General features: G+C 42.0%; 1 protein-coding gene across 2 annotated transcripts in view; it reads right to left on the bottom strand.

The window, feature by feature from the left end:
• Positions 1-1,532: 1,532 nt before the first annotated feature.
• Positions 1,533-25,715, bottom strand: part of SARNP (SAP domain containing ribonucleoprotein) — a 53,266-nt gene continuing 29,083 nt past the window's right edge. Inside the window, exons 10-11 of one of the 2 annotated variants that reach the window (XM_082421894.1) lie at positions 5,889-5,978; positions 1,533-2,735 (exon numbers count right to left, since the gene is read on the bottom strand). In XM_082421894.1, the coding sequence (XP_082278020.1) occupies positions 2,694-2,735; positions 5,889-5,978 (132 nt within the window). In that variant the 3' untranslated portion in view covers positions 1,533-2,693. The remainder of the gene's footprint in view (positions 2,736-5,888; positions 5,979-25,715) is intronic. The other variant, XM_082421895.1, reaches the window with a different exon arrangement.

Genomic DNA, 25,715 nt, shown 5'->3' with positions numbered 1-25,715 from the left:
CCCAAAGTTGTAAAACCTGACATTTTTCAGTCCCTTTGGAAGGGAAAACAAGAAGAGTGTGGACATGTTGCAAGAGAGGGGGGGACATTAGAGTTTGGTGGATTCCAACAATCAGAGGTGAGTGACAATGTCAGGGGCCTTCATAAAAGAGAACAGGGAAAAATAGCTGTTCTCACTTACTTATATAAGGTCTTTCCTTCCCCCTGATCTGTTTCTCATGTCAGATATGGCAACAGGACTCAATACCAAGAAGTGTTGCTCTTATTCACATCTTCCTTCCTTATAGCCCTCATCCCCACAGAAGCTTCTAGCCTTGTATCTTCAGAAGTAAATTCCCAGGATTTGGGGTTGGGGGAAGGGCAGTTTAGAGTGATGGTGGAGAAAAAGAGAATGATCCTAGAGAACCATAAAAAGGTGCAGATTTACAGCTGACGGAGCTGATTCCCTCCGCATCTTTATAGACTCCCTCATTAAGAGCTTCCAGGTATGCAGAGAATGTCACAGCTTGAGAACAGGGAAAAGAAGCCTGAAGTCAGCTAACTACATCTGGATCTCGGATTAGCTACACTAAAGAGACTAGGGGATAGGAAGGAAGGGTACTTGGATCCCAGATAAAGAACTGCAAGCTTGGATGCCTGTTCTGCCATTCAAGGGACTTACTATTTTAAGACTGAATTAGTAAAAAAGACATAGGCATCCTGAACTATTCACACTCAAAAAGTATGTGTGGAATGATTACAATGAGACAGGAAGAGGAGGATCTGGTGATCAGGCTTGGAGGTGAGAGACTTCTGACCAACATAAGAACAGCTGCTGGAATGGGATGAAAAGGGCTAGTAAAAAATCCACACAAATTGAGAAACACTGTGTCAAAGATATGGGGAAAGCGAGTTTAAGTGTGGAAAAGACTGATTAGGCTTCAGGAAGAGAATCCTGGGGGCAGGGGTTGGGGGTGGGGAGGCTGAATACCTTTCTGGAACATTATAGAGGATAAGGAGACAAAGTAAAGAAAACTTCTGAAGGACCTAGTACTCCACTCCATTATCAGCATCTGCTCTATTACTCTACCTCTTTTTTATTTTGGGTAGAAAACCCTTCCTGAATCTATGATCTCTGTAAAACTACAGAACTGAACTAATTCTCTCTGGTTCCGTTTTCAGAGAGACAGAGTAAGAGAAAGGAAAAGCTAGCCTCAGAATCAGGGCCTGAAGAAAAGGGAGGCAGACAGTATAGGCCAGAGATGATAGGAGGAAGAACTTTAACCGGCATTCCTTTTTGTTCATTTCTCCAAAGTTTCAGAATGGGGCAAAATTCACAACAAATGGGCAATCTTTGGATCTCCTCATTCTAAACTTAGGTCCTTGTCCTCCAGCAACCAAGGAGACTTTGTGGAAAGAGATTCTTGTTAGGAAGGTGATCAAACCATTACTTTTCTATTAATTACAAAACCAGACAGAGGTGTTAGTAGAAATGGGAACGAGGAATTACACCACAGCAACATGGGATCTGATAATGAGACCAAAGTCTTCAGGTACGGTGCCAAGCTCTTAAGCTTTATTATCAGAAAACCAAACAAAACCCAACCTTATATAGATGTACAGAAGTAAAGATTAAGAGGAGAAACCCTATACCAACACGTCCAAAAAGATTAAGTAGCAGGTCTCAGATCTACATGAAAATTCAAATGCAAACAAGCAACCCTGCTTAGGGAGAGCCAAATCTTTCTAAATAGGAGGCTCAGCAAGGAAAATGGATTTTAGTAGTATCTATGAAACATTGCCACCAAAACTGCAAAAGTATATTTCTGCAATAGAAGACAAACTAAACTAGCATAAGGCTTGACTAGAAAATAGAAGCCTCCAGTCCAAAGCTTACGTTCCCAATGATCTGGTAATAATGCTTAATACCTCTGACATCCTGTCATACTCTGAATCCCCATACTTCTAGCTCTGAGGGGTACCCAGCCAATCTCCTTTCCTGAACTGCATAACCAACAGGATCCCACATATTGGCTTCGACTGAAACCAGACAAGTCACTCTTGAAAATAGGGCCCTTCCGGACTCCAGAATAGGGAGGGACTCTGGACTCCATTCCATTATAGACTACCAATCACTAGTCCTTGTGTTTATATCCTTTGCACCTCCTAAAACCCACAGTGTTCTCCCTATCTTATTCCAGTGGGTCATGTCAACCTGCTGAAGCAAAGATTCAGGGTGAAACTTGGCCTCTTCATGGAGGATAAAGAAGTAAAAGGATGCCTGTGAGTATGAGAGAAGTAAATAAATAGGCTTAAAGGGACATACTCAATCCTTTTCCTTGTTCTCTTCTCTAAAGGATAAAGGCATTATGGCTAATTCGCTATAATATTTGCCCCTGAAGCTCTCCTTATCCGGTCTAATCTGGCACTAAGAACTCAAAGGAGCACCTGATAAAACACACTGTTTTTTTTCTATTTTTTTTTATTAACAAGCAAAATAATAATTAAAAAACAACAACACAACAACAAAAACCTTAAAGTTGGAACTGCAGTAAGTCAAACTGCTGCTGGAGTTCACGGATGTACCTGGGGTACATGCTCCCTCACTGCAAGGCAGGACCTAGGCACATGACTGTGCATTTAGGTATATATGTGACCAGGAAGAGTCGAAGAGATGGAAACCACTGGAGAACAGAAAGCATCAAAAGCTTTTCATCAGGCAATCCCAAAGCGCTCTGCTCTTTTCCTCTTCTTTGCCTATAAGGAAGAAGCAAGAAGAAAAAAATTAGATTGCAAGACAACAGTGGCCTGGGTTCCTGGCTGCTTTAATCCAAACTCACATGGACTGTCACAAGGTCCAAGAAGGAGGGAAAGCCAGGCTTATGCTTGGCAGCCAGAGATCTAATGTCTGAATCTCTCTAGTTATCCAGTTAGAGCTGGTTTGATGGGAAAGGAGAATAAGGAGGGGAGAAGACTGTGGGGAGTAGGGGGTGGGGGCGGGAGAGGAGGAAGAGAATAGTGGTAGAAAATGGAAAGATTCCTGAAGGAGAAGGGCCACTCAGCCTTACAGCAAGTTAGCCTGGAAACAATGGATCCTTAAACAGGCTGGGAAAAGTCTTCCAGTCAGTGGGGAGATGGGAAATTTCAAAGGACAAAAGGTTGACCAATGCTATTTCATGGAGAAGGTGAAGGGGATGCCCTTCTGGGCAGTTAGGCCCAATCAGCAACTATTCCTTCGGCCTCCAAATCCACAAAGAGGCATATAAATCTTCAATGCCAACAGAATAAATGGGGGGTGGGGAGGCCCCAACATGGATCTCTTAAGGGAGGCAGTGTGGGAGAGAGGGCACAAAATGGGTGGGGGAGAGAAAGATATTTTTGTTCTGGGAGTGACTCACAAAACACTACTGAGTCCTCACTCTAACCACTGCCCCCAGAAAAGAGGGGGCTTTTTTAAAATTCCATTCACAGAGGAGGTTAAAGTTATATTAAAAAGAAAAGCTGAGTGGGACCTTCCCTGGCGGTCCACTGGTTAAGACTCTGCGCTTCCAATGCAGTGGGTGCGGGTTTGATCCCTGGTCGGGGAAACTAAGATCCCACATGCCGCGTTGTGCACGGCCAAAAAACAAAAAAAAGAAAAGAAAAGCTGAGTGCATACAAGCCAAGCTCACTTCCACCTGGATTACTGACACAATTCTTTGGAATCAAATGAAAGTCATCTGGTTCATATAAACTCCATCAGCCTCAAAAGTTACTACTCCCTTACACATACTAACTCTCCTAATAAAAGCCACTATTCCTTTCTACTCAACAAAATCCTCATCTGCCTTATCTTGGAGGTCAAATGTACCAACTCAGTGAGCATGCCTGGTCTAATGACAGTTTCCTTGGCAAAGAGGGAGTAATTTTAACTAGAATTAAAACAAGCCTAAGTTTACTTCTAGCTCATCCTGGCAAGTCAGCAAGTAAGCAGACATTTACTTAACAACAGGTAATGCTTTATTCTGAATTAGTAGCACAAAGAAGAATACAAAATCCTTTAGTTTTTTCATAGTGGAGAATGTAAACTGATCAGATTCTGAAATTTTCAGGGTTTATTACAAGATTGACTCTGATATTTATTCATAAAGAGACTATAAGATTTTGAGGGTTTCCCTGGTGGTGCAGTGGTTAAGAATCCGCCTGCCAATACAGGGAACACAGGTTCGAGCCCTGGCCCGGGAAGACCCCACGTGCCGCGAGGCAACTAAGCCTGTGCGCCACAACTACTGAGGTCGCACACCTGGAGCCCGTGCTCCGCAACAAGAGAAGCCACCGCAATGAGAAGCCCGCGCACCACAACTAGAGAAAGCCCGCGTGCAGCAACAAAGACCCAACGCAGCCAAAAATAAATAAATTAATTAATTAATTAATAATAAAAAAAAGATTTTGAGTGTGTCAGGTAATAGAGTTTCAGAGGCCATCTCTAGAAGTAGATGGAAAGAAGTAAATTTGGATTAAATGGAAGAAGTAACATTTCAAATTCCTCACCACCTAAGAAATTTCTATAATTCTAAACATAGGCTGCGCAGGGTCTAGGCTGTGGCACGCGGGATCTTCGCTGTCGTGTGCGGGATCTTTGTTGCGGCATGTGGGATCTAGTTCTCTGACCAGGGATTGAACCCAGGCCCCCTGCCTTGGGAGCTTGCAGTCTTAACCACTGGACCACCAGGGAAGTCCCTAAACATATTCATTGTTTCAACTGTTCATGTACACCTCTGCTAATGCTTGGTCTCCATTATAGATACTCTCAAACCAGCAAATCAATATTGTCTGTCAATGCTCTGAGCAGTCTGCCAATGCTCAGAGTCTCAATGAATGTTACTCCAGAAAATACTGGGATATAGATGCACACAAGTCTTAAACAAACAAACAGACAAACAAAAAGCCATTCTTTCATTTTGAGAAACTATCTGTAAATAAAGTGATAAGAACAAGAAGTCTCATTTGAGGACTTCCCTGGCGGTCCAGTGGTTAAGACTGCGCTTCCAGGGACTTCCCTGGTGGTCCAGTGGGTAAGACTCTATGCTCCCAAGGCAGGGGGCCCAGGTTCGATCCCTGGTCAGGGAACTAGAGCCCACATGCCACAACTAAAAGATCCCACATGCCGCAACAAAGATCCCGCACGTGGCAACGAAGATCCTATGTGCCCCCAACCAGTGCAGCCAAATAAAAAAGTAGTGGGGTTGCCGGGGGGGGGGGTGGAAAGGCTGCGCTTCCAATGCAGGGGGTGCGGGTTTGATCCCTGGTCGGGGAAGTAAGACCCACATGCCGTGGAGCACGGCCAAAAAATTAAAAAATAAATAAATAAAACAAAACAAAAAACGTCTCATTTAAGCCCACTGTCCTATTCCAGAAGGGAGTTAGGCACAACTATATTTGTGTCTGGGTTGGATATGGCCTTCATTAAATGATGAAAGAAATTTGCTTGGCAGATAATCAGAAACACTGCTACTTACTGAATACTTGACATTTTACACAGAATCATTTCATGCTTAAAATACCACTTCGAGGTAGGTTTTATTATCTCCACTTTCCAGACGATGAAACTGAGGCTCAGAAAATTACTATAACTTGTAAGAAATATAGTAATACTAAGTGGCACAGTCACTTATCCAAGCTTAATTGATTCTAAATCTTGTGCTCTTTCCTACTAGGTTAACTGGCTCTTAATAGTGAATTACTTAAGTATACTGATGGAATTAAGTGGGGCCACTTTATCCAGAAAACAGATATCAAGCAAAGTACCAAAAATCTTGTCATTTAGGCACTTAAGAAGTAGGCCAGGGAAATAACAATGTTTCTCCATTCTGTTTGTTTGTCTTCATTTTCCCTTCAAGGGTCCTGTGAAGCATTCCAGGTATATTTTACCTCTGTATCCTCTGTGGTTCCTGTTCCAGCTGAACTTGTGACAATCCCAAATCGCTCCTTCCTCTTTTTCAGCTTCTCGTCATCCTCAGACTGTTCAGGGACAAAGAAAAGGGCTGAAACAAGCTATCCCTCCATTCACAAGATAAATGGGAATGAAATTATAACTTATTCGCTACAATATGCTAGCCAATCTTGTGTCAAGAACTAAGGATCACACCCACAGAAAAAAACAGATAGGAAACTGAATAAGCTAGCATATAGCATATTGTCCCTAGAATGACTAAAAACTTAATGTTAAGTAGACTTCAATATTCATAAGACAAGGAGAGTCAAGAAAACAGTAGGAAACACCCATAAAACAAATTTCTGTGCTAAAGAAATTTTTGTAGTTCAGAGATATGGAAAACTGAGGCTTTACTAATAATACCTGCAGAGAGCAGGTTGGTAGAAGGCACCCAAACTATTTGTCGAACACTGCTTACAAGTTCCATTTTCTTGCTAAGGAAGGGAAGGGGAAGGGGGCCAGAGTGGTGTTTCTGAAGAACTTACAAAGAAAGCTAAGTGTTATGAACACCCAGCAAAGTCATAGTAGGCTCTGGAGTTTGAAATGATTCTGAAGTAAGGAAACAGCTGCAGTCATCTCTCTGAGAGAGATGCTCTGGACCTTTTCCAAGCATCCAAGAGACTCATGGTGTCTGCCCTGTAATTGGAGAGAATGTTCCAGCATACTATGAATCGGAGCTGGCCATTCTCCTATAGCATTTATTTTTCTCATACATATATATATTTTTTAAAGCATTATTCATTTTAAATAATTTATTTATTTTTGGCTGTGTTGGGTCTTCGTTTCTGTGCGAGGGCTTTCTCTAGTTGTGGCGAGCGGGGGCCACTCCTCATCGCGGTGCGCGGGCCTCTCACTATCGCGGCCTCTCTTGTTGTGGAGCACAGGCTCCAGACGCGCAGGCTCAGTAGTTGTGGCTCACGGGCCTAGTTGCTCCGCGGCATGTGGGATCTTCCCAGACCAGGGCTCGAACCCGTGTCCCCTGCACTGGCAGGCAGATTCTCAACCACTGCGCCACCAGGGAAGCCCTCTCCTATAGCATTTTAAAGACTGAGCTACTGTTCACATCCAGCACTGTTCAATGTCAGAGTCTCATATATATTATATTCTCACGAGGACCTAAACCCTGCCACTTTATTTATCCCACTTTAACAGTTACTTATTTTCTCCTTTTCCACCTTCCCCTCATACCCTGTCACCAGCAATCAAAAGCCCAGCCCTAGGATTAGAAACAACTAAAAGTATGTGGGCTTCCTGGGTGTTTTTTCTCCCCCAAAAGCATTTTCTAGAACTTGACACATCTAGACAAAGATCCTATCTTCTCAGATATCCCAGGGGACCCTCTACTCCATACCCACACAACACCCTAATCATGAGCCAGGACAGTTTCTTTGACTTTATTTACAAAAGTTAACCAACATAAGGTCAGGTCAAACGTGTTGAAACAAACTTTTTTTTTTTTTTAAATTGGGGTATAGTTGCTTAAACAAACTTTTGAGCAAGCTTATGTGTGGTGCTCCTGAGCTGGATTTTTTTTTAAAAAACCCAAGAAGTTCATATTCCTGACGTACGTAGGCAGGTTGTGTCTCTGAGTGTCCCAAAAACCAGAGTCAAAAGGAAAGGCAACCAAGAGGCCTACAGAGACACAAGAACTTTTGAAATACCTTTACTCTCAACCCTGACCATGGAGCTGCATTTGTCCCTACGACCACAGGAACCACCTCCTGGTCAAAAGCAGAGCAGCTATACAGCCTTCTGTGTTCAATCTGTCTAGCTAGCGCAGCTCTCTGAACACAGTAGTCAGGATACTTTCTCAGTCTTACTTTGGCTCTTTCAGCTTGAGAAACGTTCATTTTCTTGCTTTTGCGCCACCTGCCTTCTAGCAAGTAAGAAAGAAGCTAAGAAGGGTTGGTGGCTATTGAAGGACTGAAGAATCCTACACACGAGTTATCACTTAATCACAGTGTATTACTAGAATAGAATACTGCCTATGTACTTTTTCTGCCTTTTTCATTATAATCATCAGCAAATCCATAGTAGGTGCATAATTAATGTAATCTAAACTACTGTAAAACACTGAGCCAGGTTCCAAAGGAAAAAAGTATTCCTGTCTTTAATAATCATAAATTAAAATAATAATGATTATATTATAGCCACTAACATTTGGGTGCTTACTATGTGCCAGGTACTATATGAAGTTCTTTACATTCAGTATCTCATTTAGTTGTTTTAACAATCTTAAACATATCAGGTACTATGACATACATAGCAGGTCATTTTATAGACAAGAAAACTGAGGCTTTGAGAGATTAAGTAACTTGCCCAAGTCTCACAAATAGTTAAGTGGCAGAGCCAGAAATGCAACCCAAGACATTTTACTCGAGAACCCACTTTCTTAACTTTACCAAAACCTCAGGTATCTTACATAAGCACTTCTTTGGAATAAGAGTAGCAGAATGGAAGTAGTGCTTAATTTCCAAGGGAAGAAGGATCACTAGGATCCTTAGCTAAAAGTAGTTATAGGGCTTCCCTGGTGGCGCAGTGGATAAGAAGCCGCCTGCCAATGCAGGCGACACAGGTTCGAGCCCTGGTCCGGGAAGATCCCACATGCCGCGGACCAACTAAGCCTGTGCGCCACAACTACTGAGCCTGTGCTCTAGAGCCTGCGAACCACAACTACTGAAGCCCGCGCGCCTAGAGCCCGTGCTCCGCAGCACGAGAAGCCACAACTCGCCGCAACTAGAGAAAGCCCGAACGCAGCAACGAAGACCCAACGCAGCCAAAAATAAATAAATTAATTAAATTAAAAAAAAAAAGCGCCGCAACTAGAGAAAGCCCGAACGCAGCAACGAAGACCCAACGCAGCCAAAAATAAATAAATTAATTAAATTAAAAAAAAAAAAAAGGTAGTTGTAAACTACTTCAACAACTTCTACATCACTCAAATGACTGGGTCAATGCAAGGATCCTACCCCCTTTACCATACCATATGCCTCTACTTCATAACTAACTAGGACTCCAATTAGTAGTCTCATACTAAAGATTTTCTCAACTCAATTTGTTTCTAACCTTGGCTAACTGGCTATTCCATCTGTTGAACTGTATGAAACGAATTAGGGTTTCCAATGAACACAGGCCTCACTATATTTTTCCTTACCAAAGTCACTAGGAGGCTTTTCTTGATTTTGTCTACCACTGCTAAGATAAAAAGTGAATAAGGGATATAAATGGAGATTTCAAAATGAGAACCTCTATAGAAGATTCTAGATGAAAAATTCTCCGTTTCATTAAGCCTCCAGGCCAAGCAGGAAACAGCTTTAAGGGAAATAAAAGGAGCATACCATACCCTTCTTGGGGATAGGCAGGACTAGATCATATCCTGCTGAACTGCCACTATTTACTTTTTTCATTCAATTCAGCGCTAGGGATACTTCAGCACGTTCACATCACAGAGGGAGATGTTACTGTTGAAACCTAGCTATTCTCTCTGCACAAATCTTGGGGCCATTCCCTTCACAAATCTCATCACAAAGCCTACGTCCATTTGGAATGTGTGGGACAGCCTTTCCTCTGGTTCTCTACTTCGCCGTATCCCAAAATGGGGAGTTTGACTTCTAAATTAAATTTCCTGTGTTTCTTTTTGAGCTCAAAGGTGAGGAAAGAACGAGGGAGGAAAAGAAGGGGGGGTGGGGTCAGATGGATATATTTCTCTAGCCACTAAGGCTAGTATCAGAGATTTCCCCTTGAGATTCCTTTTTTAATCCTCTGGTGCCTTCTCCTGGAGATCTAGGCAGAGCATCTGCTCCAACTATACCAGGGGCTCTAGGGGGAAAAAAACAATACAGATGCCCCCACCTCCCACCCCCTACGAAGAGCCTGTCCACCCCTCACCCGCAGAGACCAGCGAGGGTTTTATTTATTTTGTGCATGCCTGCCCTTCTCTCCCTACCCAGTGCCCCTCAGCTCCCCTCCTAAAGCCTCTTTCCTCCTTGCCCTGCAGGGAAAGTGCACAACAGGCCCAGTAAATCAACACAGTTCTAATGATCTCTCTCACTTGACCCTTCTAGCGTGACGGTGTCGCATGGAAACAAATGTACAATAAACTTCACTCCATCTTTAGCTCCTTGCTGACAGGTTTTGATTCATGGGATGGTGAGACCCATCTGAAGGAAATTACCTCGATCAAAATGCATCTCCCTCTGCATTCATCAGGCCAATGCTCCCCCAGGCCATGCTCAAGTGCACAAATGGGGTTGTGCATCTGCAGGCAGCACTGACCCCCCTAGCTCAGTGTCATATGCATTTGCAAACCTTTCCCTTCTTCATCCCTCCCCCACTTCCCTCCCACAAACCCTCAACCACTAACAAATCTTTTTTCTTCCCAGGCTTGCTCCCGTGTGGGAAGAATAGTGCTGGAATCTGAATCGCCCTTATTTGCTATCAAGTGAAAACTCTTCAAAACACACAACTTGCCTCCAAAATCAGAAGAGAAACCTGTCCTCACTGACTAAACACAAGCACTGGATATTCAGATTGATCCATGTACTTCACTTCCCTCATTCTCTCACTCAAGACTTAAAGAGCAAGCCAACTAACTGACCGACGCCAATAACTTCCGCATACATGATCCTCACTCCTATCTCCCAATAACTGCCCTGTTTTTCTTTTCAGAAGTTTGGTGATAAAAACAAGAAAGAGAACTGTGTAAAAGAGGAGAGGGGTTGTATAAGAAGCACAGGGCAGAAAGCATGATATATATTTAATAAAGCCAAATGCCCCCGTGAATCACTATCACTGTATTTTCCATCATGGAATAAGATAGTTCCTAACTGAACCTTTCAGAAGACATCTTCAACTTTTCAAAATTCACTTTTCTTCTTGTTTCCTTTTCACATTTGGCAAATCCTTGGACAATATAAAGAAAATGATACCTGCTGAAAGAAAAGACTGAGACATTCCAGGTTGCCCCAAGATTCAAATTACATGTGTGAAAGTGCTTAGTACATAGGAACTATCATATAAGTATTCAATAAATGTTAGCCATTATTTCTACTGCTTCCTTCTGGTCCTTGAAACAAAGTCTGAGACCACCAACAGAATTTTGAAGCTAACAATGCCATTCATTCTTCTTCTACACTACAAGTGAAGTCATCAAAAGTTGTCAAGAAACAGACACTACCAAGGCAACAAGGAAATTCCCTTCAGTTGCAAGGCAAATGATATTTGGAAAGAGGATCAGATTTAAGGTTAAAGTGTAGCAGAACAGTAACTCAGCAAAACCACAGTCTTCTCCATCAGGTACTATTAACCATCTTCTCTTTCTGGGACCCTAAAAAAAAACAACTATGCTGTCAGGCTTTAACTGATATCAACATCCCTAACAATTAATGACTACAAAAACAGATATCTATATAAGGTAATGTCCAAGGGAACTGAGCAAGGATCCGACCTCTAACTCTGTAGACCCAATTCCAGGTACTCTAAAGGCCCCTGAGGAATTGCTGTCACTGAATTACACAACATCAGTTTCTATCAACATGGTCAATAACACTGAAACCATAAAATTAAACCATTCATCCACTAGTCATTCAAATAACCACTGAGAGCCTACTTTGGGTCAGGCACTGTTTTCTGGCATTGGGAATAGAGAGATGAATAAGACAAAAATCTTTAACCTCATAGGGCTTATGAATTCACAACTGAATGACTATAAAGATGTGTGCCACTGTTCATTACGTTACTGCATTATGAGGACTCATAGGGAAATTTTCTTTCTGATTCCCAGACCCCAAATAATTATGCTTTTGCTGAGCAACTTGTTAGTTTTACCTTTTGAACCCTGTGAATCACTGTAAACAGTACAATTGTGTTTTCCTCTTTCTACTGACTGCTATAAAGTTTGGAGCAAAATGTGTGGCCTGTCCCTGGCAAGTGGTTTTGAAAATATTTCTATTAGAAAGGAGAGGCCAGGGCTTCCCTGGTGGTGCAGTGGTTAAGAATCCGCCTGCCAATGCAGGGGACACGGGTTCAAGCCCTGGTCCGGGAAGATCCCACATGCCGCGGAGCAATTAAGCCCGTGCGCCACAACTACTGAGCCTGCACTCTAGAGCCTGCAAGCCACAACTACTGAGCCCACGAGCCACAACTACTGAAGCCCGCACGCCTAGAGCCCGTGTTCCGCAACAAGAGAAGCCACTGCAATGAGAAGCCCGTGCACCGCAACGAAGAGTAGCCCCCGCTCACCACAACTAGAGAAAGCCCGTGGGCAGCAACAAAGATCCAACCCAGCCAAAAATAAATAAATAAATAAATTAATTAATTAATTAATTAAAAAAAAAAAAGAAAGGAGAGGCCAGAAGTATTGAGGTGAGAGAGAAACGTGAGCTCAAGAGACGGAGATCAGGGAATTTCCTGGCAGTCCAGTGGTTAGGACTTGGGACTTTCACTGCCAAGGCCTGTGGTTCAATCCCTGTTCGGGGAACTAAGATCCAGCAAGCCGTGTGGTGTGGCACGGCGAAAAAAAGAGAGAGAGAGAGAGAGAGCGAGAGAGATGGAGATCAAACACCCAGATCCAGAGGTAGAAACTTAGAAGACAAGATGACATAAAGTTAGTCACAGGGTTGGTGCTGGTCCTTTAAGAACTTATTCCTCTCTAAATACAATAGGATTAATTAAAAAAAAAAACAAAAACACCTCAGTGCCCCAAGAAGGAAAAGGAGAGGGAATGGAAGTACAAAGTTACAGCTCGAAATTTTAAATTAAGGAAGGGCTCTTGTCAGTGGTTTCCATGGCATATACACTGTAGCCAGGAATTAAGTTCCAAGATCAGCTGCAACAAGTGGCAGCGTGAATATCACAGATGCTTTCTAAACTGATTGCCTCTTTTTATAGCAGAGTACCATAGATAAAATCTCTACCCAAGGACTTCCCTGGTGGTCCAGTGGGTAAGAAGACTCCATGCACCCAATGCAGGGGGCCCGGGTTCGATCCCTGGTCAGGGAACTAGATCCCGCATGTCACAACTAAGGATCACGTGTGCCGCAACTAAGACCCGGTGCAGCCTAAATAAATAAATAAATAAATAAATAAATAATTTTATAAAATAAATGAAATAATATCTCTACCCAAAATGGAGTTCCAGCTTTACCTTCCAAACCCAACTTGTGTCTTCAAGATTCAAATTCAGGTGAACATTTTTCAAAACTTACTAATTTTATCCTGAATACAATAAAGAATACTACTTCAAGCTTAGTGTGCTAGGGTTATTTGCTCTGCCAAAAGGAGTCCACTTTGATTTAATTAGCACCCCATGGGCTGTGCTAAAGTATTCACCTTTTTTTTTTTTAATTTATTTATTTGGTTTTTTTAAAAAAAATAAATTTATTTATTTATTTATTTTTGGCTGCGTTGGGTCTTTGTTGCTGCGTGCGGGCTTTCTCTAGTTGCGGCAAGCGGGGGCTACTCTTCGTTGTGGTGTGCAGGCTTCTCACTGTGGTGGCTTCTCCTGTTGTGCAGCACGGGCTCTAGGCGCATGGGCTTCAGTAGTTGTGGCTCATGGGCTCTCTTAGAGCACAGGCTCAGTAGTTGTGGCACAGGAGATTAGTTGCTCCGCACATGTGGGATCTTCCCAGACCAGGGCTTGAACCCGTGTCCCCTGCATTGGCAGGCGGATTCTTAACCACTGAGCCACCAGGGAAGTCCTATTTATTTGTTTTTATTTTTGGCTGTGCTGGGTCGTTGTTGCTGTGCGCGGGCTTTCTCCAGTTGTGGTGCGCGGGCTTCTCATTGCAGTGGCTTGTCTTGTTGCAGAGCACGGGCTGTAGGCTCGCGGGCTTCAGTAGTTGTGGTGCGTGGGCTCAGTAGTTGTGGCTTGCAGGCTCTTGAGCACAGGCTCAGTAGTTGTGGTGCACGGGCGTAGTTGCTCCGCGGCATGTGGGATCTTCCCGGGCCAGGGCTCGAACCCATGTCCCTTGCATTGGCAGGCAGATTCTTAACTACTGCGCCACCAGGGAAGCCCAAGCATTCACCTTTTTCAATCTTATTACCAGTGCCACTCTGGATCACAGAGATAAACTAGGAGAAACAAAACAGTGACCCAAATGTAACCAGGCTTATGCAGGGAATTTGAACTCAGTAAATCCCAAAACACAAAGCAAGAGTATTTACGAATTCAAATAAAAGATACCCTCACTGTTCTTATAGGAGACCAAAAGAATTAACCAAGCCAGGTATTTTTTTCTGGTCAGTACAACGAGCTCACTCATATCATTCCTTCTTACACTATGTATGAGAAGCAGAAATTCCAATCTAAACAATTCAGTCAGAGATATCCTTACAAGTAGAAAGGGACATTTCAGGGAAGCTTAGGTACTGCTGAGTTGGAGTTGGCCCTTCTCCTATAGCTGTTTTAATGACTGAGCTATTGCTCACATCGACACTGTTCAATGTGTAAGAGTCTCATATATATTCCCAACAGGACCTAAACCATGCCACTTTATTTATCCTACTTTAACAGTTATTTTCTCAGAAGTCTTTTCCCTGGAGTGATGGAAGAGAGGCTGATAGTGAGCTACGGATGATCACAGTTTGCAAAAAAAAAAAAAAAAACCCAAATAATTGCCTCCTTTTGTAATTGAATTACCATACTAAGATGTTAATAGTTCTCAGGCCAATCTGATTTTCCAAGGGAATGTTAAGGTAAGAGCCAGGCAAAAAGGAAGACAGGGAGCCTTCTGGTGACTTTCCTGACTTTCGCTGCCACGTGACTGATGGCAGGATGAAAAGCAGTGCCTGGGGGCTTTCAGGCAATGGTAGATTAATAATGACATGGCCTTGACTTCCCAGAGGTAAAGGTTATGAAACACTCCAGGGTGAGTGGGCTTCTAATTTCATACTCTCAGGGTGAATGACAGCAACTGATGGTTTTTCTCTCAGAAACACTTTAATGCTTAAACACACAGCTGTCACCACCTGCCCCAGTTTCTGAAATTCATTTGAACATGTTTATTCCTCAGCCTTTATGCCAGCCAGACCACAGAACACGAGGTGGTAAGCAGGACTAAAGGTGAAGGACTGGACTAGCAGAGGGTCTCGTCCATCATCTTAGCACACACAGAGTAAAGAGATACTCCAATACCGCCACACATATACACATAACACACCTCCCAGTACAACAATCTTACCTACTCTCAACAATCTTTTAACTGTTGAGATCAGATTCAACCTTCTAGAGCCAGAAGGATGCCAGGAATTGTAAAGCAACACCAGAATTAGAGACTACTAGGAACCATATCTCCTATCTTTACAGTATTTGAAGCCCCAGTACACAGTCAGCTCAGAACCAAACACTCTTCTGAGTCACTAGCTCCCATCACTTCTTCTCTCTTGTCCAAATCAAGCTTCTTCCCCAACCCCCACTCTTGTCCAACCCCAGAGGAGGTCGTCTCGGTCTTGCTCTAGCTGATTGTAGGACAAAGCAAGGAAGGTGGAGGAAATGAAGGCTTCACACTTGAGACCCCTGGAAACCAAGTTTCTATTAAAAGTCCCCACCTCCCTCCCTTAAACGTCAGGAAGCTGCTGCTTTTAAGGATAAGCGATGCAGAGCTTGGCAGAAATGTCAAGAAGTCAATAGAGGGAAGCTAAAACCTTCTGAGGGGAGGTGAATTCTGTCTTAGCCAAAATATACAGAGAATGAAGGACAACAGTTACCTGAGCATTCAGAAATTTACAATGAGCGCTAGGAAAGCAGATTCTTTTCCCCTAACATATTTTAAAACGCAGATTTCTGGCTTCGCCCCAACCTTATAAATCTGAATCTCAAAAGGAAGAGCCTAGAGAACTGTAAGGGACCCCTGGTGACCCTTATGTGCAGCAACAGTTGACAATAACTGCAAATAGCTTCGAGACAGTATAGACCAAAAAACCAAAACAAACAAACCAACCAACCCCCACCCCACCCTCACAACAAAGAAACCCTCACAAAAACCCAATAGGCTGCTACTCCACTCCAACTTTCCCCCCAAAGCACTAGGGGCCTTCCAAAAAAGCTTATGCTTCCTACAAACAGGTTATCTCAGCTGCAGGAATGTGAAGGGGAAAAGAAAGCTATTAAGGAATCACAGCTAGCTCTAAGGCACACCTGTCTTGCTGCCTTCCAAGAATTCAAATAGAGGAACAGAAACTCTTTTACCAAGGGAGTTCAATACAGGAAGAACATGCTGAAGCAAGATCCGGGAACACCTCAGATATGTGGGGAAAAGAAAGAGGCAACCAGGTTCAAGCACACAAAGGTATTTTTTTTCTCTATAGAACTGGTATAGAGAAAGAGGGAGAGTATCAATAAAGTAGAGAACAGACAGGGGAACAGACGGCTTTTGTCTTAAGGCTCATGTGTTTTACTTGTACATTTAGAGCACTAAACAGGTCCATCATATAAAACCTCTCATCCTGTGAGTCTGTTCATTTCCAGTTGCTCTTCCTCCTGAAACATTTCATACTCAAGATGAGCATGACAGTGAAAATTCTGAAACTGCCCCCCTCTACTCTACCTAAATAAACTCTTCACCCAATAAATATTTTCTAACATCCAGACACCAAGCATTTCAAATATAATCTCCTTCTCAGTAAGATATCTTCATTGCTAGGGATTTAAAGATTCAATATGTGATATAAAATCCAAATGTGGAACCCTCTGAAAATTCATTTCTATATCTGTCCTAACAATCTGCTCTGGGGATGAGAAGGTAAAAATGGATTAAAATACTATCTTTAAAAATATAAGAAAAGAATAGCAAAGGAAAAGGAAGGGAGGAAAGGAGTTAACATTTTCTAGATCTTAACAAGGGACCTCAGATTTTACTAAAAACAGGGACTTTGCTAGTTTGCAAAAATCACTACCAAGTATCTTCCTATAAAACATCTCACGATCTGATGCCCTGTCTCATTCCCATCTGCAACTTCAAAATCTATAGGATTTTATTTGACCTGCTTCAGCTTTCAGGCATAAAAAGCAACTTTACTATTTTAGTGAGTACATAAGAGAATGAACTATCACGTTATTATTAAACCTTACTTGAACCAAACCCATATGTATTCTTTAAAATGTTACCTCTCCTTATCAATGTCAGCCTAACAAACAGTATTACTCAAGTATTAGTCTCTCAAGTATTAAAATACATCTTAAACATTCCTATACTGCTACTGCTCTCACATCATGAGGAGCGTTTGAACACCAAAATTTCATACCCCCCCCAAAATTAATAACACAAACACAAACCAAAACAACAACAACAAAAAAACACCCCACACTTTTTCCTCCCATACACATTTTGAAGGATGGATAGACTTGGATTCAGAGGGTTAGCTCACATTTCACCATAGCTAGGGAGAGTACCTGGAGTGATCGGACAGATGTTGCTCTGCTTAGAGAGCCAGCTAGCTACCGGTCACCTCAAAACTAGACATACAACTAGATATACAATCAGATATGATTTACAGGTGGGTTTTAAAAACCTTACATGCTAAGAATCTAAGAGTGGCACTTTTTAAAAAACAGGCACTCAGGGACTATCCTGGCAGTCCAGTGGTTAAGACTCCATGCTTCCAATGCAGGGGGCACAGGTTCAATCCCCGGTCGGGGAACTAAGATCCCACATGCTGTGCAGCACAGCCAAAAATTTTTTTTAAAAAAATAAATAAAAATAAAAACTGGCACTCAGAGAATGACCCCACCCCAAGAACTTGGTTGGCAAAAACAGCTGAAGGTATTTAAAAGTAAAAGACTCAACAGAATGCAGTATTCCCTTCCTTTTCCAGGGTATGTTTACTCTTGGGGCAAAGACTAAGGGGGACCACAGAGAGGCATAAAACTTGTTTTTTATCAAAGTCATCAATTCTGACATGTTAGAAGAAGGAATGCAAAGACATTAGTGGGGGCGGGGTATCAAGCAGAGGAAACAGAAAAGAGAGTAAGTTTTTTTTCTTACTACCAACTTTTGTACCTCTAGTTCTTTAGGTTCAAACTCAATGAATGAAATCAGAGAGAGAAAAATAAAATGAAATGGTACAAGATTCTAGTGGTCTCAACCATGTACCTTAGGGAAGTATAAACCCTCTATCACAAACTTCTCAAAGATCCAATTTACAGTGAACAGGGCAAAACACCAGCCACAAATGCTGATATAGCTCCAAAAGTTTTCTTGCTTCCCCCAATTTTTAAAGTTTTTCCTCTAAAGTGGTCAATTTATATTCCTAACATTTCTTGTCCAACTTTTTTCTTAACCATAGCCAGGTAAAAAGTATGTGTTTGAGGTTTAGGGTATAGAGGGAGGGTAGAAGTTGAGCAAAGAAAAACCTGATTCCTATTTCTCTAGTTAAAATTAGAATACATTTTCAACAGCCCTGGGCAGGAGAGAAAAATTCCATTCTGCCTCTTTGCTCTTCCAAATTCCTATAGCCAAGTGGTTCAACAGCAGTTGAATGGCACACATAATGACATCATTGATTGGAATCATAATAGAAGGGAGTGAGAAGAGCGGGTGTGGGGGGGAAGTGGGAAGGGAGGGAGGTAAAGATGTATTTGTGTTACAGACAAAAGACAAGTTCTGTTCCTCAGCAGGGACAAATGAAGAATCAGATGAAGGGATAAACTGAGGTCAGAGAGTTTTCCCTGTTGTTTCCTCTTTAAACAGCTCCTTCACCACTCCCTCAAGGTTTGTTCCAATGGATGGGTATAGAAACAGCAGCGTATGTGTTTTTATCTTAGAGGAGAAGTTAGAAGAAAAAAAAAAAGCCAAATATTTATTTTCAAATTATTATGAATTAAGAAGGGGATTTAAAGGACTGGTTAGATTTTAGTTGGGCCTTAAAATGCTCCCAGAAATGCTGAGGACTATGTGGGGTTGGGTCTTGGCTTTTCTGAAATTCATCTTCTCTGACAGCCACTCTCAATTGCCATCTCTATCTACTATATAACCTGTTTTTATCGTCTTTTCTTGTTGGTTAATGTAAGTTAAAATAATACAATTTTTCAAGTGGAAGAAGCATTTTTGGGGGAAATGACAATCTAGGATGAAGGAGGAGGGGAGGGAAATTTCCCCCCAAAGCCCTTGATCAATGAAATACGATGACTGAGAGGATCTACACTGAAGTTTTTTCCATCTGCAATCCTACTACCTGCATTTTTCTTGGTCTCATGGGGCACCATGAGAAAAGGAAATAGAGTATTAAGTGTTGCCCTTGGCCTAAGTACCGCTGCTTGAATATATGTGGTTGGAAAGAACCCAAACCTACTCAGCATGCTACTTTTTCTGGGATCTAAATCTTCTACCCCTTTAAAAAATATTCTACCAAACTCCTCACCATAGCTTATGGTTCCTCAGGTCCTTCCAGTTCCACGTTGACAATGTCCTATGCATAGTCCCACAGTTCTTCCTTTGGAACAGGTTCGTATACATATGCCTAAACTAGTTAACAAATCCCAATTATAGACCCTCTGAGAAGGCTGGTGACCAAATTTTTTTTTTTGTGGCCATGCCACACAGCTTGCAGGATCTTAGTTCCCCGATCAGAGACTGAACCCGGGCCCCCAGCAGTGGAAGCTCAGAGTCCTAGTGACTGGGCCACTAGGAAATTCCCTCAACTTCTAAATCTATACTGTGGGGGCTTCCCTGGTGGCGCAGTGGTTAAGAATCCGCCTGCCAATGCAGGGGACACGGGTTCGAGCCCTGGTCCAGGAAGATCCCACATGCCGTGGAGCAACTAGGCCCGTGCGCCACAACTACTGAGCCTGCGCTCTAGAGCCCGCGAGCCACAACTACTGAGCCTGCGCACTGCAACTACTGAGCCTGCGCACTGCAACTACTGAAGCCCGCACACCTAGAGCCCATGCTCTGCAACAAGAGAAGCCACCGCAATGAGAAGCCCATGCACCGCAACGAAGAGTAGCCCCCGCTCGCCACAACTAGAGAAAGCCCGCGCGCAGCAACAAAGACCCAACACAGCCAAAAATGAATTAAACAATTTAAAAAAAAGAAAGTAAATCTATAATGTGAACTTCCTTTTTTCCATATCCCACTGACTAACCTCTGTACCAAAACCCACTGCTGAAGGGAAGAAACAAATATTCTTCATTTATTTCAGATGGTGGAAGGGAATCTAGATAGAAACAAATAGGCCTTCCAGAAGAGAGTGAATGGAGACAAGCCATAATGAAATTTGTGTGCTAGAACAGGGGTTCCCAACCCCTGGACCACGGACCAGTACCGGTCCACGGCCTGTTAGGAACCGGGGCGCACAGCAGGAGGTGAGCGGCAGGCTAGCGATCAAAGCTTTATCTGCCGCTCCCCATCGCTCCCATCACCCCCTGAACCACCCCCACCCTCCCCCCACCCACACCCCCCTCAGCCGTGGAAAAATTGTCTTCCACGAAACTGGTCCCTGGTGCCAAAAAGGTTGGGGACCGCTATGACAGAAGACACTTGTGCCCTCCTGTGCTTGGAACTGACTCTTTGTCCCAGCTTCCTCTTTGATATCGCAACACATTTCAGCGACAAGCTCCTCAAAAACAATCGGTCCAATGTCTCTCTCACTCTGAAGTGGTCCATCTCCAACAAATGGTGAGCAAAAATATACAATTATACGAAAGGTTCATGAAACTAATCACTGCAGCCACCCAAGACTCTTCTAGCTACCAGCCTCAGCAATAAGAAGATAGTCAGTGGAGGAATATTTAATTTGTTTTCAACCTTTTTATCAATATATTCTAACACTGTGTATCACAGAACATTCATCAGGGAAGAAAACTGGCAAAAAGCACGAACATGGAAAAAGTAGCCTTTAGGGTTTACAGGCCCCTTAAGATAACTCATTAGGATAGTTACCTATATGAAGAACTACAAGTAGGGAAAACTCAGTAATATCCTAGTAGAGAAGTAAGGAAGATGTACTAACGTCAACATTTACTACTACTAATCAAGAATCAAGAAGCAGTAACACATGCCCCTCACAGTCTCGGGAAGGGAGAAAAGTATAAACCACACTCCAGTTTTCTGCTTAGTGCCTGGGCCTGGTGTTTTTGTTTGCATTTCTTTGTAATACTTACCTAGCTGGATTTCCTGTAACTTCCTCAAGTATCAAGTTTCACTTTCCCAAATGCGTCAATGTTTGAAAACAAACAAACGAAAAAACCAATCCATGCAAATTAGCTACATCAGTTAACAATACCTCTCTAAGCTCAGACCCAGTTTCTACCAAAACTAATGTCCTATGACCATCATATATTAACTGAGCTGGCTTCCCATCTATTTCCCTTACCCATTCCTTTTAGAGATGAATTTCTTATGTGCCAGGCCAAGTCCTTCATCAAGAGGACTGACCCAAACACTACTTCTCTTGGGAGGCATGGAAAACTGACAAAGAAAAAAAAACAACCAGTTAAGCACAAGACTGAAAACTTAGCTGGTGATCAATCAGAACCAACCAGGCAGAGGTTATTTATCTGGGTTTTGTTTTGTTTGAGGGGGTGGGAGGTTTCTCAGCCCACAGTCACTACGAAGCTTATAGGAGAAAAGGCATGCCATTCTATCCTCAAATAGCCCAAAGAGTTGGAGGGGACAATTTACAGCCTCTTGTGTAAAAAATGTCTATAAATGCCAGTGCCATTCTTTGCCCTGTCACTTCCCATTATCCTAAACCAACAGGATTCTATTTACTGAGACTTGAGCTGGAAACATGAACAGACAGGTCTTTTTCTTGGGCAGGGGGAGAGAGGGAAGATGGTTGCGGGGGTAGCCACATTTCTTGAAGTTTCTGTGTACTGCCTAATGTGTACAGTATACTAGTGGAGCTGAAAAGTGAAATATATGAGCAGTCATGCAAAAGTTAGCCAAGGAAGAATAGCAGAAATTCGATACCCTCAAATTTATAATATGCTGAAGCCATATATCTAAAATATGAAGAGGAGATGGTCAGATTGTGATAGTTAAAAAAAAAAATCTGTCACAAACACTACGGCTCACTCCTCTCACACATTCTCTCTCTTTATCATATCCACTGGTATGTAGCGGAATCTACTGAAGAGAAACCATGATGCAAGGAGGGCCTTAAGCTGGATCAAGCAAACGCAAACTCCATGCAATGAGGTGAGAGACAGTGGGTCTCTCTCATTGCCCCTTTTAGGATACTAAGATGAAGAAGAGGTATCTTCACATCACCTATTAACCTCCACTATTTGCACCATATCTAACTGAATGAAATCTGTGCCTGGAGAACTGTAAAACTTAAAGACAGATGACCAAGTTACACAGGAGGAGGCTATACTGGAACCCAGGACCCCAGGATGAGATGGAGATAATTGTGCTGCTCTGGCTGTTCCATAAATACAAATTTAGTCATATCACTAACCTCTGGCCAAGCAAATACTAGGTAGCAGATCATCTCTGGTGATAGAGAACTGTTCAACACAGGACTCCGAACAAAGCAACTCTTACTGGGAACGCAGCCAGTTGCAATTTCATGATTTGGGTCTAGAACACTAAGTTCTAGAAAAAAAGTTACTTGAAAAAAAGAACAGTTCCTCTTCTTATCTCTTATTCCCTTTCCTCCAATTTCTCTCCTCCTACAAATTCACTCTGAAACTTCTTATATTCTACAAGTACTAAAAAATTCTGGGCTATGGAAACAGTGATCCAAACAGGTGGTCTGATAAAGGATTTCTATGCTACTTCCAAGTATGAAAGCTGTGTGGGAGATATAAGCTGGACTTGAGTTGTCCAATACACATATGGCTACTTAAGTTTAAAATAATTAAAAATTCAGTTCCTAGTCACACTAGCTATTGTGTGACTATACTGATCATTAGCCGCATGTGACTACTGATCACATTTCAGGTGATCAATAACCACATGTGGCTAATGACTAGTGTACAGGCATACCTTGTTTCATTGTGCTTCGACTTACTGTACTTCACAGATATTGTACTTTTCACAAACTGAAGGTCTGCAGCAACCCTATGTTGAGCAAGTCTACTGGAGCCATTTTTCCAACAGCATTTGCTCACTTCATGTCTGTGTCACATTTTGGTAATTCTTGCAACATTTCAAACTTTTTCATCATTGTTATTATATGTGTTATGGTGATTTGTGATCAGTGATCTTTGATGTTACTACTGTAATTGTTTGGGGGCACCACAGAACATGCCCATAGAAGACAGAGAACTTAATCAATAAATGTGTGTGCTCTGACTGCTCCACCAACTGGCCGTTCCCATCTCGCTCCCTCTTCTCCAGCCTCCCTATTTCCTGAGACACAACAATATGGAAATGAGGCCAATTAATAACCCTACAATGGTGTTTAACTGTTCAAGTGAAAGGAAGAGTTGTACATCTCTCACTTTAAATCAAAAGCTAGAAAGGCATGTCAAAAGCTGATAGGCCAAAAGCTAGGCCTCTTGTACCAAACAGTTAGCCAAGATGTGAATGCAAAGAAAAAGTCCTTGAAGGAAATTAAAAGTGCTACTGCAATGAACATTAGAAAGAGAAGAGAAACAGCCTTATTGCTAATGTGAAAAAAAGTTTAAGTGGTCTGGATAGAAGATCAAACCAGCCATAACATTCCCTTAAATCAAAGCCTAATCCAGAGGAAGGCGCTAACTCTCTTCAATTCTACGAAGGCTGCTGAGAGAGGTGAGAAAGCTGCAAAAGTCTGAAGCTAGCAGAGCTTGGTTACGAAGGCTGCTGAGAGAGGTGAGAAAGCTGCAAAAGTCTGAAGCTAGCAGAGCTTGGTTCCTGAGGTTTAAGGAAAGAAGCCACTTCCATAACACAAAAGTGTAAGGTGAAGCAGCAAGTGCTGATGTAGAAGCTGCAGCAAGCTGTCCAGATCTAGTTAAGATAATTAATGAAGGTGGCTACACCAAACAAAAGATTTTCAATGTAGATGAAACAGCCTTATATTGGAAGAAGGTGCCATCTAGGACTTTCACAGCTAGAGAAGAGAGGTTAATGCCTGGTTTCAAAGCTTCAAAGGACAGGCTGACTCCCTTGTTAAGCGCTAATGCAGCTGGTGACTTTAAGTTGGAGCTAATGCTCATTTACCATTCCGAAAATCCTAGGGCTCTGCCTGTGTTCTATAAATGGAAGAACAAAGCCTGGATGACAGCACGTCTGCTTACAACATGGTTTACTGAATATTTTAAGCCTACTGTGGAGACATATTGCTCAGAAAAAAAGATTCCTTTCAAAGTATTACTACTCACTGACAATGCACCTGGTCACCCAAGAGCTCTGATGGAGATGTACAGTGAGATTAATGTTGTTTCCACTCCTTCTAACACAACATCCCTCCTGTGGCCTACGGATCAAGGAGTAATTTCAACTTTCCAATCTTATTATTTAAGAAATACTTTTCATAAGGCCACACGTAGTGATTCCTTTGATGGATCTGGGCAAAGCAAATTGAAAACCTTCTGGAAAGGATTCACCATTCTGGATGCCACTGAGAACATCTGTGATTCATGGAAAGAGGTAAAAAAAAATCAACATTAACAGGAGTTTGGAAAGAGTTGATTCCAACCCTCATGGATGACTTTGAGGGGTTCAAGACTTCCGTAGAGGAAGTAACTGCAGATGTGGTGCAAACAGCTAAAGAACTAGAATTAGAAGTGGAGCCTGAAGATGGGACTGAATTGCTACGATTCATGGCAAAACTTGAACAGATGAGGAGCTGCTTACAGATGAGGAAAGACAGTGATTTCTTGAGATGGAATATACTCCTGGAGAAGATGCTGTGAATATTGCTGAAATGACAACAAAGAATTTAGAATGTTACATAAACTTAGTTGATAAAGCAGCAGCCAGGTTTGAAAGGATTGACTCCAATTCCGAAAGAACTTACTGTAGGTAAGATGATATCAAACAGCATTGTAAGTTACAGAGAAATAATTTGTGAAAGGAAGAGTCAGTCAATCAATGTGGCAAACTTCATTGTTGTTTTATTTTAAGAAATTGCCTAGGAAACACATTTGTCTAGAACTCCACACAGCATATGATTTATATTTACTACATAAATATTAAACTACATATAATATTTCCTTCATTTTGTACAACTCCTGGACAAAGATGATTTATTTTATATAGTTCTAAATTAATTTTATAATGTAATTTATATATCTGTCCCATCCTTAATTCTACTTCAAGTGATTATGTAATGCAAAGTAATTTGGGGAATCTATTAATTATGTGAAAGTAACATTCAGGAGCAAGGAATAGATATAATATTTCTATACACTGCATTTTGTACTAAATTTAGGAAGTAACTGAAACAGATCTTTTTTCGTATATAAAGCTGAATTTTTAAAAATAAATAATAAGCATAAATTATTTCACAACACAATTATTTCAGCTGCATCTTAGTCACTTGGCAGTCTGAGGTTCAGAATGCCACTTGGTTGCATTGGTTGTTTGAGGACATTAAAAGCAAGAATTTTTTTAATAAAAAATGCATTTTTGGCAAAAAAGAAGAAAGAAAAGAAAAGAAACTGCCACTGCCACCCCAACCTTCAGCAACCTGATCAGTCAGCAGCCGTCAACATAGAGGCAAGACCCTCCACTGGCAAAATGATCACAACTCGCTGAAGGCTCAGATGATGGTTAGCACTTTTATTTTAGCAATAAAGTAGTTTTCAATTTAGGTATGTACACTGCTTATTTGTGACTCACTTTACTGCAATATTCACTGTACTGTGGTGGTCTGCAACTGAATCCACAATATTT

This window comes from Balaenoptera physalus (assembly GCF_965194825.1).
Source record: "Balaenoptera physalus genome assembly, chromosome: 13".
Lineage (NCBI taxonomy): Eukaryota > Metazoa > Chordata > Mammalia > Artiodactyla > Balaenopteridae > Balaenoptera > Balaenoptera physalus.
The sequence above is the reverse complement of the archived record's forward strand: the minus strand, read 5'-3'. Positions and strand labels throughout refer to the sequence as shown.